Source organism: Mya arenaria, chromosome 6 (genome assembly GCF_026914265.1).
Source record: "Mya arenaria isolate MELC-2E11 chromosome 6, ASM2691426v1".
Taxonomy (NCBI): Eukaryota; Metazoa; Mollusca; class Bivalvia; order Myida; family Myidae; genus Mya; species Mya arenaria.
The window spans coordinates 43,899,558-43,924,040 of NC_069127.1; the positions used below are offsets into that span (position 1 = coordinate 43,899,558).

The window sequence follows — 24,483 nt, forward strand, 5'->3', positions numbered from 1 at the left end:
CATATTATTTATATCTCATTTAAGGAGTTAAATGCCATGTGACTATATCCATTAAGATGCCAATACAGTGATCAGTTAATTTTTTCTTAATTTATTTGTTTCAAAGAGAAAGTGGACATTTTTTTTTTAAATGATAATATATTTTAAAGTTTGGTTTGTCAATTTTAAGCGTATAAGATTAAACAACAGAGTCGAAACCTCAAACAATAACTTATGTTAGAAAAAGTCGAAAAGAGAAAATCAGAAACTCCAAAATCAGACTGTAAACAAACATCTCATTCAGAATACCATCAAAACAAGGCCATTTATTAAAAATCTTAAAATCCACTTGGCGAAATCTAAATCAGAATCACTAATCCAGACCTCAATACAACTTTAAGGGTAAAGGGTATTGTACTAGCTGACATTCAGCATTAAACAATACTCTGAAATCTATTTTCTCCGTATTTGAAACCTAAAAGAGTAATTATGATTCCTTCAATACATGTTAGTGTTCTGTAACCTTTAACACTGACTTGGCTTATATAAATTTAGAACTACTTGCCAATGTATAACAATACAATGGTTTCTGTTATGTAATATTACAACCATTCAAACCCGGAAGCTGAAGCAAACTGTTCACTTTTTATCTACGTATAGCTATTCTTCTTAACGCAGCATAATACACTACATGGAACAATTTTACGTCTTCATCACCTACAAGAACCCTTGTTCTACCTCAATATCCGAATGTCCAGCATATTCAGTAAAAGCAAAAGCTTTCTGTGACAATGCAGCTTTAGCATTTATATGCTAAAATGAATCATTATGCTCTAACAATACTATTTTATGTACGGTACATTTGAAGAGCACTATTCACTTTGTGTTTAGTACTGTACGGACACTAAATTTCAATCTAAGAATAGGCTCCTCATAGAGAACTTTTAACCAGTAATAAAAATTGCCAACAATATTAAGCAAACCTCAATGACATTCTGGGGTGTGAATTTTGACCCCTGTGGTGCTGTGAGCTGGGCAGGGATCTCATGGGGGGCTGTTGTTGCCCCCTGTGCATCTGCCTTGTCCTTGAATGTCCTCTCTAAAACATCTTTCACCTATAACAATATGGAACAACAACCAGTGAACTGTTGATATTATCATCATGCATATTGAGGCAATCAACTGTTTACATTGAGCGTGCTCACAAAAATGACATTACAAGAAAACAATGAAATGAAATCTATATACGCAGAAAAATGGCATGCCGAGTCTGTCACAGAATTCTTACATTAGTGTTTGGCAAAGCACTGCTAATAGAAGTCCAGAATTTGAGCAAGCTCAAAAACCATTTTACAATTTAACTTGAGGGCATGACAGTCAAAGTTACAAAACAAAAACAATTCTTAGTCATGTTTTCAGAATAATGTGAACAGAAATATATGTATGGGGCATGTCAAGTATTTTGTTGTTGCTTTTCACAATGCTAACCCACCTGATCTTCATCCACCAACTTTGACAGCAGGAATACCAGCATGTCCAGATCCCGAACACTGCAAAATAGCATAAACACTGGTTATCAAACATAAACACAGTTCACAAATTACAGATTAAATTTATATATATATATATATATCAAACAAGATTGCAATGTTATATGTTATACTATTATATACACAGTATAAATGAAGGCAGAGCTTATAATCATTCTCTCACATATGTGTTTTGTCATGGATTCCAGATATATATAGATCTAGCATTTTATGAAATACCCAATTTTCTCCGATCAATGTACAGTGCAGTGAACTTTATTTCTTACCAAGGCAAAAAAACAAGAACTATCAGAGGCCACGCTCTGGACTATTCAGTTAAAAATTGCATCAGAGGCCACGCTCTGGACTATTCAGTTAAAAATTGCAAAGTTTTGGTGAAACATGCATGGATCACTGTTAAATTAAATTATGTGCAAAACCTTAACCATAAATTCTATGTCAAACAATAAAGGGCCATAATTTACATTATATGTAAACAAAAAGAGTTACAGGTATCCAACTTCATTAGTAGGTTTGATCTTTGAATATTGTCTCAATGCAAAACATCAAGGAGTTGCCGAGATATTATGGTTTGGTTAGGGTAACATCTTTTTCAACCATTATTGTCATCATTGGGGAATGGCGTACATATTTAAACACACACTTAACTTTTATTATTTTTAAACCTGAACCAATACTATTTCTTTTTAGGCCCAACTTACAAAAATGTTCAACAACATTTGTTTTTAGTTTAATATTCTGCGAACTTCCTTATCCAACAACCTTTTTACATGCACAGCTCACTTCAGCAATTTCTTCTATAGCTAATGTTACTTTTCGAACTAAAATCATGAACAAGTTAAGTATCACAATGAGGAGTATAAAGATATCTTACTTTTTGGATTTAAGGTCGTCATATTTTGCCAGGAATTCAATAGGTGTCTTAGATGCCTCTGCAATCTTTCTCTTTGATTGGTTTGCTGAAACCTTGAAACAAATGCACATGGTGTTACAACATAAAAGTTTTATTAAACCGAACATAAATGCTTCCATAATTATCTCTCTTTTAACAGTCGGAGTCCATTACAAATCTAAAAAGGTAAAGAAAACGAGCTGTCACAGAGAGTCACTATTCCGCAGCTTTTCAGTGTAAGGATTAATATTATAGGGCAATTATTTGAATTTAATACAAACTAGAGTTATCTTACTTCGTTAATTAAGTAGGTTGGGTTGCTGGGTACCATTATATAAAGTCTCAATGCAATACATTAAGTTCTTGCTGAGATTAATCTATGTGTGCTTACATGCAAAACCTTAACCAGAATTTCTAAGTCAAATAATAAAGGCCCATAATTTGCATCATATTCAAATTAACTTTTCTAACTTCATTAATTAAGTACCGTATTATATCATGCATAGGACGCACTTTTTTACCCCCAATTCTTGTCTTAAAAATTGCCTGCGTCCTTTCTATGCTATTAGAATTTCATCTGTTTTTTGTTCAAGTCCATTTCAGGTCGAAAATATCAGACCGGGGAAGAACGCGGTAATAGTAAGTATCTGTACTGCGTCACCGAAGAGAATAACTGACATAGGTAAAATCACGCAAGTTAACACACGCAGAAATATATTGAATGTTTACTTTAAAATGATTTATTGAGAAATAAATTGAAAACAAACAGGAGTGTTTACTTTTTTACAAAAGGGACGCTACTCACAAAAACTCGATGTGAGTCAGCATTTAACTGGATTTGGTTATAACGGCAACGAAAAATCGGGAAAGGAGGTAAATATCAATTAATCGTTGTTTATGATTTTAATGTTTCGATATTTTACAAAACATTTTGTTGCATGTTACTGTTTTAAAAAATTAATAAAGGAATGGGCATAACGCAAAGTAGCATTATTGTCACATTCAAATCTTTTCAAATGTGCGAAGGTGTGAATAACACCAGCTGTCTGTCATTAGAAAAACATCAATATAACGAACTATTGCGATGGTAATTCCGTATGGTTGTTTGTTCACACTTTACCCGTTGTGCCTTCCGCTGGCAAGGATAATTACCGACACGCATTTATTATGCCTGACATGCTTTATTCCGCGCAGCGACAAGCCTTATCAAAACAATCATCAGTTTTGACGATACACAGTTTTGCAACGGTTGACTGTCATTCAGAAGGCATGTCGGAACTTTTGCAACGGTTGCAACGGTTGACTGTCAGTCAGAAGGCATGTCGGGACTATTACAGCATTTGTATAAGTCTTATAATATGTGTGAATGTTCTCAAAATGTCAAGACTTATATCATTGTTGTGTACACTAAATTACCGAAATGTTAAATTACCGAAATACGATGATATTAACGAAATACACAAGACAGTTATCGAAATATGCCTTATATACATTTCTTTTTTTTTTACTTCAATATGTTATAAATACTTTACCAACCTCAATTTTTCGGCTCCGATTTTGACATTTTTCCGCTGCGTCCTATCTTATATATTAAGCGTTTTTACCCGTTTTTTCAACTATTTTTTTGCCTGCGTCCTATCTATGCTAGCGTCCTATACATGATATAATATGGTAGGTTGGATTGTTGAGAATACATATCCAAAGTTCCAATGCAATAAATGATGTATTTACTGAAATAATGACTTAAAGGTGCTTACATTCAAAACCTTAACCAAGTTGTGACGCCGACGCTGAGGCTAGGGTGAGTAGTAGAGCTATCCTTATTCTTTGAATAGTCGAGCTAAAAACTTGGTGAGTTCACTTAAAATATATATATATATTTTTTTTTTTAATTATTTCTTAATAAAATTTGCAATACATGTACTGATGGGTCTTAATTTGTGAGGAATAACTATACATCCTGCTATGAGTGTGTAGTGTTAATCTTACATTTGTGGTTATATAAGGTGTTGTATTCTTGAGTAACATCTCAGTGTAGACCTCTGGACCCACTTTGTCTGTCGACCTCACCCTGCAAAGATACAACATGACATGTACACAATGCCAAACAAACCTATATAAAACATTTTTTTAAAGATAGTATCATACATTTTTATTTTTTTACATTATACTATTGACTACATGCATAATTATGTGACTTTCAGTCAGGAAATAGTTATATTGATTTATACATGTATTTATAAGTTTTGTGTCTTACTTCAGCTGGTTCATCAGCTCATTGACATGATGGTGAACCTTGAACTCACTCATCGTTTCACAGAATCCGACCTGAAATGCAAGTTGTAGACAGTCAAAAGCTAAATGAAATTTAAAATCACTGTCCTTGATGAAATTTCATTAGTTCAAAATAGAATGTTGGAAAAAAACAACAAAAAAAATGTTTCGGACAAACCAGCATACTTGCCGATATTCATATTTTGAAGATATAAGAAAATAATGAGACATTACATACAGTATATTCAATGATTTTGTATTTTTAAAACAATTTTTCATCATGAAAATATCACTAATAATCAACCATTTGTCTTTTGAAAATATGTGATGTATTCGTTCACTGTGCTAACATGGCCATCAAATTTGGCAATTTCCAAGAGGTGTGAATTTCTGTTTTATTGATCTAGGCCTTTGAACTCACCGCGGTACCAGGGTTCGAATTTAACTTTGAGGAGCACTCGCAAAATTTTGCGAGTGCATTTTGAGGCAACTCGCAAAATGACAAATCAACTTGCATTTTTATTATTTGCTTTATTCCCTTATAATATTGTCTAATTAAAGTAGAAATTAACACCTAAGACATATTATAAATATTGAAAAGTATCAATCTTGAGTGACTCGACTACTAGAACTTGTTGATGGCTTATTCTATTTGGGGGGTATGGAAAGACTCGTCTGATGCTGGCAGCTTTTTGATAACAAAGCTGTCCAATAATTTGACATTGTTCACTTTGTATATTTACCCTCGCCATCGGGTAATTTAATACCCATTCGACAAGCACGCTACAGATTTCATTAAGTCTATAAGTATTAAAAACAATAAAATATAAATTTAAAATAAACAAGAGATGTTTGTCAAACATTGTGCCCCCCCTGAGCGCCATGTTGTCAGGATTATATGGACAATTGAATGAAATATGCATGGACCGAAATGACAGCTGATTTGTTGCTGTTTTAAGATTATGACTATTAAAGTGTGAGGATAAAGTGTGTTATGACCGTCATGACCTTTGACTCTATGAACTCAAAATCCAGAGTCATCAGCTGGTCACCAGAAACCTAAATGTCAAGTTTGAGGGCCATGGGTGCAGGCATTGTCAAGTTATCACAAGACAAGTTTTTTTCGTTCAAGGTCACTGTGACCTTGACCTTTGACCCGATGACCCCTTAAATCATAAGGGGTCATCTACAAGTCAGATGCAACTCCAAGTCAAGTTTGAAGGCCATGGGTTCAGGCATTGTTGAGTTATCACTCGGACAACCTTTTACCATTCAAGATCACTGTGACCTTGACCTTTGAATCTATGAATCTACTGGTCAGGCTTAACATCCATGTCAAGTTTAATGATCATAGGTTCAGGCATTGTTGAGATATCAGTGGGGGAAGATTTGTTAACTTTTTTGCGTTAAAGGTTACTGTGACATTGACCTTGGCCTGATGACCCCCAAAGTCGACAGGGGTAATCTACTGGTCAGGCCCAACCTCCATGTCAAGTTTGAGGGCCATGGGTGCAGGCATTGTTGAGTTATCACTTGGACAACCTTTTATCATTCAAGGTCACTGTGACCTTGACCTTTGGCCCAATGACCCCTAAAATTAATAGGCCGGGCTCAACCTACAAATCAAGTTTGAGGGCCATGGGTGCAGCCATTGTCAAGTTATCACTCGGATAACGTTTTACCATTCAAGGTCACTGTGACCTTGACCTTTGGCCCAATGACCCCTTAAATCAATAGGGACCATCTTCTGGCCAGGCCCAACCTCCAAGTCAAGTTTGAGGGCCATGGGTGCAGGCATTGTCGAGTTATCACTCGGACAACCTTTTACCATTCCAGGTCACTGTGACCTTGACCTTTGGCCAGATGACCCCCAAAAACCATAGGGGTCATCTCCTGGTCAGGCCAATTATCCAAGTCAAGTTTGAGGGCCATGGGTGCAGGCATTGTTGAGTTATCAATCGGACAACCTTTTACCATTCAAGGTCACTGTGACCTTGACCTTTGGCCCAATGACCCCCAAAAACAATAGGGGTCATCTACTGGTCAGGCCCAACCTCCAAATCAAGTTTGAGGGCCATGGGTGCAGGCATTGTCACGTTATCACTCGGACAACCTTTTACCATTCAAGGTCACTGTGACCTTGACCTTTGGTCTGATGACCCCAAAAACAATAGGTGTCATCTACTGGTCAGGCCCAACCTCCATGTCAAGTTTGAGGGCCATGGGTGCAGGCATTGTTGAGTTATCACTCGGACAAGCTTTAAAATTATTTTACCATTAAAGGTCACTGTGACCTTGACCTTTGTCCCGATGACCCCCAAAATCAATAGGGGTCATCTACTGGTCAGGCCCAACCTTCATGTGAGGTTTGATGACCATACGTCTAGGAATTGTTGAGTTATCACTCGGACAAGCTTTGGTCTACCGACGGACAGACCGACCGACCGACATGCCTGTGCAAAGCAATATACCCCTCTTCTTTGAAGGGGGGCATAAAAAGCAACAGTAAATGTAGCGTGGATACTTTGGACCATGAAATATATCAATAACGAAGTCTATTAATTTTGACAGTTGGGCGGAAATATATTCAAAGGATGATGGGGTAAAAGCGCTAAATTTAGCCAATGATTGAGCTAGGTGATTACGTCATTCGTATTTACTTTGTATTATGCACGCTTCGGAGCATCCAGGAAAGATACGAGATAAAACTCGGCCTTTTCCGTATTTGTTCTATTTTGAAAACCTACTAGAGCGTGACTCCGTACTGTCTTCTTTATACCGGTAGTGTAAACATGCCACTTATATGCTGTTTACACTGGACTACATAGCGGAATTTAGTTCATGTTTATTCTACTTTCCTTTTAACATTTTGTGGTCTAGAAAAAGCCACTCGCAGAATTTTGCGAGCTTGAATAAAAAAAGTCACTCGCAATTTCCAAATGTCGCTCGCATTTTGCGAGTATGCGAGTCTACATTCGAACCCTGGGTACATCAAGTTAACACTGTATACACACTAACCTTTATTTTCTATTCAATTGATCGTTAATATATGCTATGAAAACATATATAGCCGATTGTGTTATTTGGTTTGATCATGACAGGCACCGCCATATTGAAGGTGTTAATCTCTGACCTCCAGAAATGTGTGACCAGCCGACTGCAGTTACATTATGAGAAATCTATGACCTTACTGGACATAAAATGCAAAATTTAGGCAATTTATTTTTTTCAAAATCGGTAGATTTAAACAATAGCGGTATAATTTGTCGGGACAGCGGTAGGGTGGTAAAAGGGACTAAAAAGCCGTACTTTTTGTCTACCACTTGTAGAATTCACATGTCTTCCTCAAAGATGCACAAGCACCCTGTTATGTCATTCTCCCACAAGCTACATTTTGATCTTTAAGTGATTTAGAACATTGAATGGCATTTTTTAGAAAAATACTCAAGGAAACAAGATAAAACTTCAGATGTGTTGCTAAGGCAAGCCTCTTTTCGATCTATATCATCAAATTATTGATCACCATAAAACAAAATGTGATTTTTAACAAGTTTTCAGTATTTGTATCCTGTTCGGATTGATAAGATTTACCTTTTGTGTTTTGTTTTTATTTGGGATTGTTGGGATAAGAATGAGGTTTGTGCACTTAAACTGGTTTAAACCCCCAGTAAATTTACATTTTACTGACCGTCCCAAGGCGGTACCTAACAATCCTTGATAAACATACCTATTTTTTGTGTGTTTTTATATATATATATATATAGTATGTAATTGTCTTGTGCTTTTCTACTGGGTTTCTTGTTTGTGAATTTTTGTTTTTATGTTCCATGTCCATACATGCCATATTTTCTGGAGACCATTCAGGGGGATTTGTTCAAACGGCTGAAAATTCAGGGGGATTTTGGTTGTATTCAGGGGGATTTTTTTAGCAGGTTTAAGTAGGCGAAATTTTTAAGTATTTTTAGACGCAAGTATGAAAAAATGTATTCACATATAGTTTGCTTTGAAAACCTCTTAACTTTTTCATTATACAGAATTATTTTATGTCATGATTTATCATATTTTTATGATACACTGTCATGTCATACTGTAATGCACTTGCAGAACAAAATACGTCATTGGAAAAATATGTTTTCGAGACAATTAAATTAAATTTACCTTCCTCCAAAGTCTTTAAAAAAATTGTGCTTAATTCTATCAGCTATGATGACTTTCAGACAATAAGAGAATAGAATAAATATTATTAATTTCTTCCTTCCAAAAGAGTAATATTTCTTTGCCTTTGATAATTACTACAAATTAATTGATCACTTGTTGTAAAAGTTTCCTTTTGGAGAGTTACACTCACATACTGTGGTTTCACTTTGTCATTATTGCCTGATATTAAATTTAATTTTTTTTTTTTTTTTTTTTTTTTAAATTCCGGGGGATTTTTATCTCCCGCCGGGAGATAGGGGGATGGATCGAAAATTCCAGGGGATTTTTCCCCCTCCCGGGGGATATGGCATGTATGCATGTCTTTGGCGTTTGCCCAGTGCCATTAAACCAGGTTTATGTTTAAACATTTTGCTACTGGGCTTGTTTCTGTAGCTTTCCACATAAATATTGTACCGTCCACAGGGGCAGTTGCGTGGTTTTGACACACAACGCCCCTGTCCGTTTTTTTAATCAATTTTTAGTAAGAATATGATGTGGTAACTGTAACTTGTGATAATTGGCAAAAAAAAATAAAAAATATTTTATTATCTTTGTAAAGGGTGACGACTTGACCCTGAATTTCCATATATTTGCCGACCCTGTTTAAGAAGCCTTAACTTTATCAAATCTTAAGACTTAACCAAACTCTACATTTTTGGACTTTCCTTGTAGAGTTAGTGTCAATCTTTAAGAAAATGTAGTTTTAACGAAAACAAATGCAATTTCAAACCCGAATTTCCTAAAACATGTTACTGACGAACCAACTTCCCGCTTAATTCACCGAAATTTTCCAGACTAAAATGCATTATCACGCTATTGCCAGGGATGATAACAGAGCCAAGTTGCCAATCCTGAAAATGTCTGCGTGGGTTTCAGGGGGCCGCTAAAGGCCCCCGATGGGTCCAGGGCAAAGCCCTGGTGGGGGACAAGGGGGGCAAAGCCCCCCGAAGCTTTCAGTATTTCAGGGTTTCTCATACCCTTTTTTGCCTTCAAGGAGTACACCTTTCAGTTTGGTAGATATAATTATGTTCAACAGGAGACATCCGCAATCAGAACAATTATCAGGAATCTTAGCAGTGAAGTTAAACACCTTTGCCTTCAAACAAAGTTAAATTTACTTTTTTACCTGAAGTCACAGGCATAAGACATGTACCTGACATTTTGGTTCAGTTGTCCACTTCCCATAAAACTCAACTGGCTATGATCAAATGCCTGTGTATGAACAGTCTACACTGTGGGATGTTTGAATTATAATAATGAACAACATATCAATTATCAAGCTTGCAAATGTTTATTGTAAAAGTGTTATTTATTCAATTTTTGTATATCATAAAGAGTATTTATTCCATTATCTGCACATTTGATGAGAATATAATATTATTAATTATTATTCCAAATAATATCCAAACGGGACGGTAAATGCTTTGGCAGTGAGCCGTTGTGGTCATTGTCGCCATCAATGTCTATGAGGTGAGGGACAAGTTGACGTATTCTGGTCTCAAAGCCAAAAAAATTCCCCCTGATGGTGTTACATGAGTCCAGTAGCACACAAATTAGATTGTCTAGATTGTCCCACGTCAGTTCAAGTCTCTCAAACAGGCTTTCAAATTCCTTAAAAAATGATTCAGAATCAACCCTTGTGATTTTTAAGGAGGCCAAATGTCTCAACACTATTTCTTTCTCTATAGCAGAAAAATAGCTGCAACAGTTTTCTCATTGTTTGTGTTTGTTGACCCGTCTAAGTTCAAACAAAACCGAGTTTCACTTAACTCCTCCACAAGTTCATCATTGAAATGGCTTGCCTCTCCCTAACTCATCTTATATGATGCTGTACACCTTTGAAGTTTTAATTCGCTGAGAGCTTTTGTATCTTTGGCAAGTGTCTTAAGTAAGGCTCACTACATGTGGTGCCAGGGAGTATGGAAGGTCATGTTCAGCCATAAATCCAAGTATCATGGCCTCTGCATTGAATTGTCAGTCATTGACAGGAACAACTGGATGCACTGGCGAGGTGTCTGTTCATCATCCCTGACTTTTGGAACCATCAACATACCTGGAAATTCAAATTACAACTATAGAAATTAAATCTCACTCAAACTGGGTCCTCAAGAAGTTTTGTTGAACTGTCTCAAATAGAAAATAAACTGACTGCTCCTACTTAATATATATTACTACTACAAAATATGTATTCATTTTTTTTTTAAATTTTCATTTGAACCTTCCATTATAGTCAACAGCCACTTCTTATTGAGAACAATGCTTCAAACATTATGGGAACAATAAAGAAATGGTTTAACAGCGTAAACTTCAATCGGCCAAATAAAATTTGTAAAATAAAAATCGATTATGACACAATCCGAATCGCGATGTCCGAAATATTGCTACATGCGCAAAAGCCATTCTCAGTTTGATCACATTCTATTAACTTAAAAAGAAACGTTTCGGGAATTTCTCTTAAAAATAAAAAGCAAATATACCTTTAAATCGACGAAATGATGTTTTTAGAAGTTGGTGGTGGTCGTTTTTTTCCAATACTCGTTTATTCGTCTTCGTCGTCTGTCATATCCGGATACTGCAGTGCGTTCAGTCAGCAGTGCGTTCAGTCAGGCGAGCGTTTACAAAACGCTCGCAAACGTTTTGTTTTGTATCCCTGTTGCAACGCAGCGCATACACGTTAAGCGGGAAACCAAATAGCGAACGTTCGCCGCAAACATCTTTACTGAACGCGCTGCAGGCGAGCGTTTACAAAACGCTCGCAAACGTTTTGTTTTGTATCCCTGTTGCAACGCAGCGCATACACGTTAAGCGGGAAACCAAATAGCGAACGTTCGCCGCAAACATCTTTACTGAACGCGCTGCTGTCTTCTAGTCCCATCGGTAATTTCCGTAATCACTCGATGCTAGCTTAACCAATCATATAGCTCGACTGCCAAGACGTAAATAGGTTCGATAATTTCCGGCTTTACACTTCCGGAAAACTCACCTTTCGTACCCATATTGTTCGATCTGAGCTAGAATCGCTCCCTGTACCCCTCCCCCCCCCAGAAAAAACTCAACGGATTTACATTAATCTCAAAATCGATCTGTGAGGCCTTAAATCCGGAATTCCGGATTAATCCGGAATTTTACCATCCCTGTATTGCATTATCAATTCAACACGCGTGCCTAAACTAAACAATATATCTATCACGTTGTTAAATTTTATTTTTTTTAAAAACCCGACAGGGGCGTGGTGTGTCAAAACAACGCAACCTGCCCCTGTGGTACCGTCGACCAGTAAATCACTAATTCAGTAATAGGTACGAACGAAATGAGTATGAAACGGTATGGCGTTCAACATCTGTCAAAACTTCACATGCAATACGGATAAGCAGATGACTGTATTAAGATACTTATTAAAACGTAACTAGTCATGTACCTGGTTTGAAAAAGGCTAGTGAAAACTACTTAAATTCGTAAAATGTGTTATTGTTGACATTCCCGCTGGCAGGAGGACGCCATTTTGATTTTCATACACTCTTTAAATAAAAAGGAAAAAAGAGCATGTTTCAAATAGTTTATATGTCAAATACCTTACCAGTTATATAAAGTTTTTTTTTATTATTTTTCTTGAACTTATCTTAAACAAATATAAATTTATTTAAGAACAATAAACAAAAACCTCATATTACAATATCTTAGAGAGTAAAATCTCCACTGTAAACATCAACAAGCTACTACAAGAACATGTTTATGTTTTACTGATTTTCTTAAGAAGAAAAATGCACCACGAAGCTCAAACTAAAGGTTCACATGTGGAGTATACATTTTACTTCTTAAATAATCCCTTTTGTCACACTTTCATGATGTGTTTTGTTTGACTTTTTCTTTACAAAAAATTCTTTCATTTTCGTACTCAGTCGCTGTCGAACAAAAAGTTTACATCTGTAACCCACACATAATTTCATGTTTGTCATGGACTCTTTCATTATGATTGGTAAGTATTAATGGGCAAGAACAAGTATAGTCTTTTTGCTCGCTGGTGTATGCTCATGGGCACAGAACTTCAGTAAATAAAATCACAGTTATTTGGCTCATTGTTTGTGTTTAAAAAGTGGATAAATATTATTGTGGGACATATAATGATATAAACAATATATTGGCATATATTTTATTAATAGAGAAACCATGAAATCTGATATTTAAAATAGAGAAACCATGAAATCTGATATATTAAATAGAGGAACTGGAAATCTGATATTTAAAATAGAGAAACTGTGAAATCTGGTTAGTTTAAGTTGCATTACTTGTCTCTGATGTACCTCATATTTTACATGAATATTTTATAACTTAAATTTAGTACTGTTTTTCAGGCTAACCTCATCAGAAGGCAGCTAGAAATCATAAGGCAGCTACATCAGCAGGCGCCATGTTGGTTGAGCGCTATAGACCTATTCTCTATCTGCAGTACTTGCTGCTGTTTGTGGATCTGTTTATGAACTCTTTTATCGAGTTGCTGCGTTTTGAAAATGTCATACTCCTAGTTTTATTGGTGTAAGTTTCTTGAATAATACTTAAGATGGGTATCTTTAATATGTAGTAGTTTTTCGTGTATTATTAAAATCCTAAAAATATTAATCAAATAACAGAGCTGTTTCAGTTAATAATTTTCAAAGCTTCATCAAAGTGTCCTTTAATATCACATAATTATATTTCCATATTATATCAATAGGTCCAATACAAATTCAACAAGTCCAACAAATAACAGAGATACATGTATAGTTTTGTGCACACTGAAACTACTGAATGCAGCTGATGCTCATGTTTAAGTAGTGAGTCCTTTAGAAAAGCTATGAGTTTGGGAATAAGATTGCACAACATATTTAATCCCTATATTATTTACACTTTAAAGGGGTTATACACCGTATGATGAAATACCTGTAGCGAAAAAAAGAGAGAAAATTGTCGAAAACTGACATAAACTTGATCGATGTGTACAATATATTGAAACTAACTAACTGAAGTACCACATAGTTTACCATTAATTTATTTTTCGCAGTTATTTCGTATTTTTCCATAAAAAATATTACTAAGTATGTATACCTAGTAGAATTCATTCTTATGCAGGGCTCATCCTAGACAGAAATTTTAGGGAGAAGTGAGAACGGGGGAGGGTGCGGGAGGGGGGTTCCCCCCCCTGTAGGTTGGAAAATTTTGAGATTATATAATATGCATGATTGGCAAGTCAATGTTATCATGTGATATTACCAAGTTAGGTATATAGCTTAAATATTCCAAATGTGAAGGGTTAACCTTTGTAGCACAGTGGATACCACACTGGACTGCAATTTTGGCGACACCGGTTCGAACCTGATTGTCCGAATCGATGTATTTTTTACATTTTAGTATTTTTTTACAATTATGATATCAAAGAGTAAAACATTTTATTAAATAATTGTCCTGCGATTTGTTCATAATACAGAAAAAACTTTTTTTGGTGCCTATTAGGTGTATAGTCCCTTTAAAATAATGTTTAAGCTGTTGATCCTGAATTAAAAGAAGTTTAACATTTAATGGATATAACAAAGCTGTACATTTTACCTTGTTGTTTAGAGACATTATTTTTAAAAGAATATTTTTGTTTCATATTTTGCTATGTTATGATGGCATTCCATACTTTATGTCTTATATTTCTTAGTATAATACTATGGTACTACCACATTTTATTATCATTACCAGGATCCAGGATGTGTGCATACTGTTCGCTGCTATCGTCGTCTTCCTGCTGTTCTTCAACACCTTCATCTTCCAAGCCGGTCTTGTCAACATTCTTGTGAACAAGTTCAGACTGCCTATTACCGTGATATTCATCTACTTCTGCCTGTGTGTTGGGCTGCATGTATGGTACATGGTAAGTTGAGACTGTCCATGGTATACAGTGGTATTCATCTAATTCTGTCTGTCTTAGTCGATCTAAATGTCTGATACGGGGTGAGAAAAGTGGTTCAAACCAGAGATAGTATTCATAAAAAAACATCAAATAGAATTTACGAACTTAAGTACTATTATATTTATCTTTCTGGTTATATGATATTTTCCTCACTTTTCAACTTATTTTCATTTACTTTATTTTATGTATAAAACACTTATGCTAGTCATTGCATTTGACAATAAAACCAGTAAATGATTAAAAATGGTTAATGAATACTGACCCAATCCCTTACTAGTATTAGCCATGGCCCAGTAGCGTACTAGAAGCAGTGTTAGCCATGGCCTATTACCATACTTGAATCAGTATTAACATTGGCTCAGTCCCTTACTAGAAAGAGTATAAGCTAAGGCCCAGTACCATACTAGAACCATTGTTAGGCAAGGCCCAGTACCATACTAGAAATAGTGTAAGGCAAGGCCCAGTATCATACTAGAAACAGTGTTAGCCATGGCCCAGTACCGTATTAGAAGCAGTGTTAGCCATGGCCCAGTACCGCACTAGCAGCAGTACTAATCATGGCTCAGTCCCTTACTAGAAAGAGTATAAGCTAAGGCCCAATACCATACTAGAAGCAGTGTTAGCCATGGTCCAGTACAGTATTAGAAGCAGTGTTAGGCAAGGCCCTGTACCATACTAGAAACAGTGTTAGCCATGGTCCAGTACCGTATTAGAAGCAGTGTTAGCCATGGCCCAGTACCATATTAAAAGCAGTGTTAGCCATGACCCAGTACCGTATAAGAAGCAGTGTTAGCCATGGCCCAATCCCATATTAGAAGCAGTGTTAGCCATGGCCCAGTACAGTATAAGAAGCAGTGTTAGCCATGGCCCAGTACCGTATTAGAAGCAGTGTTAGGCAAGGCCCAGTACCGTATTAGAAGCAGTGTTAGCCATGGCCCAGTACCGTATTAGAAGCAGTGTTAGCCATGGCCCAGTACCGTATTAGAAGCAGTGTTAGCCATGGCCCAGTACCGTATTAGAAGCAGTGTTAGCCATGGCCCAGTATCATACTAACAGCAGTACTAATCATGGCTCAGTCCCTTACTAGAAAGAGTATAAGCCAAGGCCCAATATCATACTAGAAGCAGTGTTAGCCATGGCCCAGTACCGTATTAGAAGCAGTGTTAGGCAAGGCCCAGTACCGTACTAGAAGCAGTATAAGCCATGGCTCAGTAGCATACTAGAAGCAGTGTTAGCCATGGCCCAGTACCATATTAGAAGCAGTGTTAGGCAAGGCCCAGTACCATATTAGAAGTAGTGTTAGCCATGGCTTAGTCCCTTACTAGAAGCAGTGTTAGCCATGGCTCAGGCCCTTACTAGAAGCAGTGTTAGCCATGGCTCAGTCCCTTACTAGAAGCAGTGTTAGCCATGGCTCAGTCCCTTACTAGAAAGAGTATAAGCTAAGGCCCAATACCATACTGGAAGCAGTGTTAGCCATGGCCCAGTAGCGTACTAGAAGCAGTGTTAGCCATGGCCCAGTAGCATATTAGAAGCAGTGTTAGGCATGGCCCAGTACCGTACTAGAAGCAGTATAAGCCATGGCCCAGTACTGTACTAGAAACAGTGTTAGCCATGGCCCAGTACCATATTAGAAGCAGTGTTAGGCAAGGCCCAGTACCATAATTAGAAGCAGTGTTAGCCATGGCTCAGTCCCTTACTAGAAAGAGTATAAGCTAAGGCCCAATACCATACTGGAAGCAGTGTTAGCCATGGCCCAGTACCGTATTAGAAGCAGTATTAGTATTCTACTTTATCAATCTACTTTTTCACAGACATTGCGCTGGGAAGATCCAAACACCTACATTTGGGGGAATAAAGGAGTCAGGGCCTTATTTATCATCCAAAGAGCAGGTATTTTCATAAATTTGTTTTAAAATAAAAAAAGATTTACAGGTTATGGTATAATATTTTACAAATAATCCATTACAAACTTTTAGCCGTATTTTTCATAAAAAATTACTGGTTATAGAATGGCGAAAAGCCAGCGGGCGAGCAAGCGGGTTTCGATTGTATGGGTGGGCGAGATTTAACAATTCTACGTAAAGGTTTTATAGTTTTTTTTGTCTACAGGTTGTTTGTGAATTTGGGTCACCTCAGGTCAAAAACCAGGTCACTAGGTCAAATCTTAGGAAATATTTTCCCATGTCTTAAATTCATATATTATTTTGCTTGAAACTTATACAGTTTTTTTCTGCAGGATATCTTAGTCACTTTAAATTTTTATCCAATTGTTATAAAATTTTGTCATAATACTTGTCTACTTGTTGTCTTGAACATTTGTGAATTCAGGTCAAAAACAAGGTCACTAGGTCAAATCTTAGGAAATATTTTCCCATGTCATTATTTCATATATTATTTTGCTTGAAACTTATACAGTTTTTTCTGCAGGATATCTTAGTCACTTTAAAGCAAAATAATGTAGACATCTTAAGCTCATCTGTTTTTAGCTCGACTATTCGAAGAAAAGGAAGAGCTATACTACTCATCCTAGTATCGGCGTCACACCTTGGTTAAGGTTTTACATGTAAGCTCATTTAAGTCATTATCTTACAGTGCTTTTTCACCAAAAATTGTGAAGAGGCCTAGCCTATTCATTTTGGGAAATTTAAACATGTGAAATTCTGCAAATTGGGAAATTTAAATGCGTAAACGTCTCAAATTAAAAAATTCCACATATGAGGATTGTAGACACCTTTTAAACACGAGTCAAGGACTATCCATATGAAATTTGGAACTCATGTTACAAAAAACAGGCTCATATCTTACATGTGAGTCTACTTCTAGCTGATTTTTTTCAATTATGACCTTTTTAATATGAAATGTGTACAAACACTCCACAGGGCCAAGAAAGAAAAGTCTAAAATGTATGGACTTCCAATGAATATACATGTAGATCTTATTGGGGGAGGAATCATGTCTGTGACCCTCCTTTTTATAACATAACGCAATGACAAGAGAGTGAGAGTGATTAGTTTTAATCTTCATAGAGTTGATTCTAAATCGTGGAAAAGAATTGATAACAATATATGGACTAGATGGTCCTTGAATAACATTTAAGTTATACAGCATTCTTCTTATGTGAACTTAAAAGATAAACAGAATAATTTGCGCAAACAGAATAAATTTTTATTGTAAATTTTTGAAGTAAAAATATCTGGAAATTGGGAAAAAATATCTGGAAATTGTGAAAATATGACATTTTTCCCAATTGTGAAGTAGCCTAATTTTGGCCCCTAGCAAAGTAGGTGAAATAGCCCTGTCTTAGTAAATGCATCATTTTTTGCATTGAAACTTTGAATATATTGAATATCCTAACTATCTAACCTACTAAATTAATGAAGTTAGATAACACATATTTTAATATAATGCAAATAATGGGCCTTTATTATTTGACAAGGTTTTGCATATAAGCACACAGGTTAATATCTCAGCAACTACTTGATGTATTGCATTGACACTTGATACATGCCATATTTCTGAGAGGCTTCCCAGGGGATTTTGGTCTGAATTCCAGGGGATATTGATATTACACCAGGGTATTTTACAGCGACGAAAATTTGCGCAATATCTGCATTTATAATATAAGAATAAATACTGAAATACATTCAAATTACAATAATTTTTGGACTTTGTCATCATGGTCCTTCATGGGATTTCACACTCATAATATTATTGATGCTTTCCACTGACAACCAGGGGATATGGATCCCCCCGGCGGGGGACCAGGGGATGGGTAGAAATTCCGGGGGATATGACATGTAAGCACTTTATACAATGGTACTCAACCATCCACCCCACTTAATTAACCAATTTAGATAACTCTAGTTTGCATTTTATGCAAATAATTGCCCTTTATTGTTTGACTAAGAAACTCTGGTTAAGGTTTTGCATGTAAGAACACATACGTTAATATCTCAGCAACTCTTTGATGTATTGAATTGAGACTTTATACAATGGTACTGTATAAACTTTAGACATTTATTTTTGGAATTAATTCTGTTTGTGTTGATGGTTTGTTTTAAACAACAATGTACACTGTTTGCCAGTCAATGATGATGTTGTAAGCTTTCCACAATACTCAGTCGACAATAATTACAGTATATTCAGGAGTCATCAGAATCTGACACTTTCAGCCTTAATGGAACAGCACTCGAAAGCTATGTAAGAGTTTCAATATCCAGTAGGACTTGTCTTTTCATTTAGCTATTAAAATCACATAATTTTAATTTATATTTATCTGTGCACAACCACCAATTCATTGTATATCCCACCAACTGATAGGAACTTTAAACAATCTCCACTGTTATTGAGGAAAATATGGTTTCTCTTGCATTATTGTATACAACCTATAATCTTTTAATCTATTGCATGCTATTTCCATCAAATGTATTTCATCAAAGGCTGAATGTTTTTGGATTTTACACAAATCTTTGCTGACATCATTCTAATATAATTTTACAGTGATCCATGCATGTTTCACCAAAACTTTTCAATCCTTTCACTGAAATAGTCGAGCGTGCTGTCTCTGTGACAGGTCTTGTTTAATGAAAAAAATAGGTTTAGGTATTGTCATAGCCTTTGTGTCATTGGCATTGGTATTGTTTTAGCCATGGCCATAACCAAAAAACTGTTTTAAATAAGATATTCAAATGCAAATGGGAAGACATGTTGCCAGAGACAATACACACATGTAAAGCCAGGTCCATATCTCTTTCTTTCAATATTTGTCGAGTTATGCCTCTAGTTTGACTGAAAACAACAACAGACTAGCCTTGGCGTTCACTGCAAGGTGCTCTTGTTTATTGTTTCAATGTATTGTATGTGTTTTCAGCCTCTGTGTTCTACTACTACTTCTACAAGAGAACGTGTTTGAAGTTGGCAGACCCAAGGTTTTACCAGGACTCAGACTGGATCAAGAAAGAGTTTGAAAAGCGACGATAGTGCTCCCTCATATTTACAATATGTTTATCATTCTGTGATATTGGATTATTATGGTCGCATATAACTGCCATAAGATAACCTGTTAATGGTCGTGAATTGTTTCGTGATAACCACTTAATTTTCTCGCTATTTATCTAGCTATCTAGTTAATATTCGCGAATTTTTTTCGGTAAGATAAATATCATGAGACTAATAACTGGCTTGAAAGTGCCGAGAACTGCCACCTGTTACCTTTTTTAGCTGTACAATATTATTATGTTATTAATTAGGTGATTTCATATTGGCCTAGTTATTTGTCCGAGGTTAGCTGAATTTGCCTGAGCCCTATTACCATTTTGGTTAAAAACATTCTTATAACTTACCTTTAGTTCACAGTGAAGCCGTATTTATCCCTTATTCATTCATGGTGTCTGCCTTTCTAGACTTGACTTTGCTGATTTTGACATGCTTTTGTACATTGTAAGGAAGCATGTCTTTTCGTCTTAAATTCATAAATCATTTGCCAAAACGTCAAATTTTTCGTCTTCGTCGTCCATTTTGTCGTTGTACAAAATCATAATAGTCATAAAATCCACAAACGGGTTAAATACAACTGTAATATCAAGCCGTACAAGGTGGTTCAATCATTCAATAGGTTCAAGTATTCCAAATAGGTTTATACAAAGCACAAATTTTTCAAAACAGTCGGGAAACGAAAAACAAAATGGCTACCTTTAAAAATAATTTCCGGCATATTTCTCATATTAGGCGAGTTTCGACAGCCAATGAAAATGGCCCATTTCTCAAATCCTATATAAGGCGAGTTTTTTAGCCAATCAAAGCGATGGAAACTCATATTAGACGTGTTTTGTTGATATTTGCCGTGTTTGACCGATATTGAGCGAGTTCAGCATATATTGTCTTCAATTGTCTGGTATTGGTACCGCAGTTGTCTCTGTATCTCGCCAAATACGTAATAGTTGATTAATAATAACTGGTAAACAAGTAAGGTTTGTGAATTCCATTTAATAAGTAACATTTAAATTGGTTAACTAGATCAGATTTGTGTTACCACTTACCTATAAATGCACTTTTGGCTTCTATAACTGGTTATCTAGTTCTGATTTGTGAATTCCTCTTAGTAAATAACTTACTAACTGGTTAACAAGATAAGATTCGTGTTACCAGTTACCTATAAATGCATTCAGGTGCTAATAGGTTATCTAGTTATGGTTTGTGAATTCCACTTAGTAAGTAATATACTAACTGGTTAACTAGATAAGATTTGTGTTACCACTTACTTAGTAAAATTCACAAATCATATATGACCAGGGGCCTTATTTAAAAAGCATCTTAGTGAATATTTTCTCCTTAGTAAGAATTTCGTTATTTTTAAGAACGATTATTTTAAATACCCACTACTTTTCATCAAATCTATTCATATGCATATATTGTTTAGACCATTATCTTGCATGTTTTTATATTTTTGGTGTACAAACATTGTTCGTTTTCTTAAAATTCAAATTAGAAAAAAGGTCATTTTTCACTATAAAGTTGAAAATTGTTACTAAGATGCTAATTGAATACGGCACCAGTTGTATAAATATATTTGACAGATAACAGCTAATATACCAGTCATTATGTTAGTTATTAAGTGGAATTCGCAAACCATAACTAGTTAACAAGTTAGTGTTGTATAGCTAAAAAGGGTATTAGGTAGCAGTTCTGGGCACTTTCAAGCCTGATTTTTATTCGGTTAACACAAAACAAGTCGTGAACGCTATCAGGTTATCTTACAGCAGTATTATGCCACCATAAATTATAGTTAATTTAGGTTATACCTTCATCTTTTTGTAAATATTTTTTGGATGTTGTATTTGAAATTATATCATGTTGTAAAATATTTTCAATAGTTAAAAGAATTCTTGTGTGATTCAGGACAAGTGTGTCAAAAAAAAACATACATCAAGCCATAGTGATACTAAAAATCTAAACCATTTAAACATACAACCCACCCGAGAAAGGCACATTTAAATTTGACCGTTCCGCTTGAGAATTTCTTTATATTTACTGTAGCAAAAAAGCAACAAGAACCTCCCCATATAGATTGACAATACAGGAAACTCCCCCTATAGAATTCCAATACAGGACCCCCCCTCCCCGCCACACCCACCCCTATAGAATGTCTTAATATTGCCTTCCTGGAGTGACTAGTATGTTTAAATGGAATAGCCCAAAGTAAGGATGCACACAGATTTATATAATGTATGACACAATACAGGTTCTTTTAAATCTGCAAACTTTACTCGTGTTATGCTTGAATATACCTTTGTTATTCAATTTTAGATACAAACCTAATAATACGCAAGTTTCTTTACTTAATTTCCAATTTCATATATTTTTAAACACAGTGTAGGATGTAGCAAGTGATGTGAGCTATTTGAAGATTAGATAAATGTTTCCGTCCATGTTTACTTTTTAGCTCGACTATTCGAAGAATAGGTGGGCTATACTACTCGCCCCAGCGTCGGCATCGGCGTCCGGTTAAAGTTTTAGGGAAAGTTGGGATTTTCACTTATAAGTCCAATACCCTACATTCAATTGACTAAATACTTCATGCAGTTGTTCAGGACCATCACATAATGAGGTTAGATAACTCCATATTATCTTTTATACAAATTATGGCCCCTGATTGATTATGGAACTTAGGTTAAAGTTTTAGGGCAGGTTGGGATATTGTTTAATAACTTCTATACCCTTCATTCAATTGACCTAATACTCCACACAATTGTTCAGGAGTTACATAACTCCAAATCCTTAATACAAAGTTAAAGTTTTAGGCAAGTAAAAGTTAAGGGCAAGTTGGGATTTTAATAAAAAAAACTTCTATACCATTCATTTAATGCACTTAATAAAATTCAAAATTATTTACGACCATCTTACAACAAGAAACATAACTCCGTTTTAAGCCTTAATACAAATTATGGCCCTTGATTTTTTTTATTGATTTTTTTAAAAATTTCCTTTGAAAGGCATATTTGTATATTCTTAACCACATTTTCATAATGGGAAATCAAGTTATTTGAATGACTTGCGTCATTATTTGGGCGGGCTGGTGGGAGGGCAGCATCAAAGTCACCTTATGTATCAAATAATTTTAGTTAGGTTTGACATAAAGAGACCAAACTTGGTATTATTACATCGTTATTGTATTCTAAGTCAAAGCGGCGTAGTCGAGCGTGCTGTCTTACGACGGCTCTTGTTGTACTAACAGTAAGTTATTATTATTGTGTGTGTTTTTACATGAACCTTTTATCATTGAGGCATTGGCAAAATTTGTAAGGTTCATTTGAAATATACAAACGTGGATCTGTGTTAGCTCGATCTATTTCAGTTTGCAGACTGCACCAATATTCCGAATAAAGACAGACAGATAGTGGGGAAGTACAATGTGCCAAATGTAACCCTTTGTTTTAGGTGTGGCTAAAATGAATATGTAATATGTGTTAGAAATATTGATATACAGCCAGTAAAGTGTATGTCTATCTCTTAAGAAAATGTAACAAATATATATATAGGAATCTTTCATTCTCATAACATTGGTATCAACATTAAGTGATTGACATAGAAAATTATTGTTGACCATTAACCGGAAACTGTTTGAAATGTTAAAACCAAACATGGACTATACCAATATTTAATATTAAGTCCTAAACAATCTAACAGTTATGACCTTTGATCTTATAATGAGGTTGTATTCTGATGGGATTTTATTTTTATCGTATTAGATTTAGTACAGTTTGTCAAAGAAACATAAAATGCCTTGTGAATGTGTATAAAAAAAAATATTATATATAAAAGTTGTAATAAATTATTATAAAATATTCCTTTTGGTCTTTGTTATTTCAGTACAAAAATTGATGATTCAATAAGCAACTTTATTTTAAGATTAGAAACTAAGTGTTTTAATTGGCCTGTATATTTAGCTGACCAATAGGCTGAATGGAACCACTGAGGCATGTCTAAGGATAAGGATAAGATCAATGTTGAAAACTGGCCCTGTGCAGGTAAATGTTTATTTCAAAATATAATTTCATTATTTTCAGTCAAATTATTAACAAAATGATAAGACTTTGTTTAAGTCTTGGATTTTGGGTCTCCTATAGTCATTGGTTTGGGGATAACTTTGTATAAGATGTTTGGTTTAATATTGTAATTTGTGTCCAGATTGCAACTTGGTCTATGTAAGGCATGATTGCGGGTCCTGCAATAACTCAAGTTCAGCACTTTGAGATTAATGTCAAGTAAGGTCAAAGGTAAGACATAAAAGGATGAAGTAAGGTTGAGGGGCAGGGAGTGAAGTGAGATCAAGAGTAGGACATAAAGAGATGAAGTAAGGTTGAGGGACATGGAGTGAAGTGAGATCAAGGGTAGGACATAAAGAGATGAAGTAAGGTTGAGGAGCATGGAGTGAAGTGAGGTCAAGGGCAAGACAGGGGGGCGTGAAGTGAGGTCAAGGGTAGGACATAAAGAGATGTAGTGGGTTCAGTGGCAGGGAGTGAAGTGAGGTCAAGGGCAAGACAAGGGGGTGAAGGGACAGGGGTGGAGTGAGATCAAGGATATTTCATAAAGAGATGAAGTAAGGTTGAGGGGCATGGAGTGAAGTGAGGTCAAGGGGCGTGGAGTGAAGGGTAGGACATAAA

The 24,483-nt window shown here is 35.6% G+C and overlaps 2 protein-coding genes across 5 annotated transcripts in view; one reads left to right on the forward strand and one right to left on the reverse strand.

The window, feature by feature from the left end:
• LOC128238200 (gamma-tubulin complex component 2-like) overlaps positions 1 to 12,404 on the reverse strand; it is a 61,449-nt gene extending 49,045 nt beyond the window's left edge. For all 4 annotated transcript variants that reach the window (XM_052953835.1, XM_052953837.1, XM_052953834.1 and 1 more), the window contains exons 1-6: positions 12,311 to 12,404; positions 4,679 to 4,749; positions 4,411 to 4,492; positions 2,404 to 2,495; positions 1,472 to 1,529; positions 963 to 1,094 (exon numbers count right to left, since the gene is read on the reverse strand). In XM_052953835.1, coding sequence (XP_052809795.1) covers positions 963 to 1,094; positions 1,472 to 1,529; positions 2,404 to 2,495; positions 4,411 to 4,492; positions 4,679 to 4,731 — 417 coding nt within the window. In that variant the 5' untranslated portion in view covers positions 4,732 to 4,749; positions 12,311 to 12,404. The remainder of the gene's footprint in view (positions 1 to 962; positions 1,095 to 1,471; positions 1,530 to 2,403; positions 2,496 to 4,410; positions 4,493 to 4,678; positions 4,750 to 12,310) is intronic.
• A 179-nt stretch (positions 12,405 to 12,583) lies between these two features.
• LOC128239135 (transmembrane protein 138-like) lies at positions 12,584 to 23,667 on the forward strand. The gene is made up of 5 exons (XM_052955627.1): positions 12,584 to 12,678; positions 13,245 to 13,425; positions 14,611 to 14,782; positions 16,633 to 16,711; positions 19,692 to 23,667. The coding sequence occupies exons 2-5, from the start codon at positions 13,301 to 13,303 to the stop codon at positions 19,799 to 19,801; spliced, it is 486 nt and encodes a 161-aa protein (XP_052811587.1). The 5' UTR covers positions 12,584 to 12,678; positions 13,245 to 13,300; the 3' UTR covers positions 19,802 to 23,667.
• The last annotated feature ends 816 nt before the right edge of the window (positions 23,668 to 24,483 follow it).

Excerpts from the sequence above, each read along its gene's own strand:
- LOC128239135 (XM_052955627.1), top strand. The coding sequence starts at position 13,301 with ATGTTGGTTGAGCGCTATAGACCTATTCTCTATCTGCAGTACTTGCTG. Across the intron at positions 13,426-14,610 it reads ATACTCCTAGTTTTATTGGT|GATCCAGGATGTGTGCATAC; the intron begins GTAAGTTTCTTG and ends TATCATTACCAG. Across the intron at positions 14,783-16,632 it reads GGCTGCATGTATGGTACATG|ACATTGCGCTGGGAAGATCC; the intron begins GTAAGTTGAGAC and ends ACTTTTTCACAG.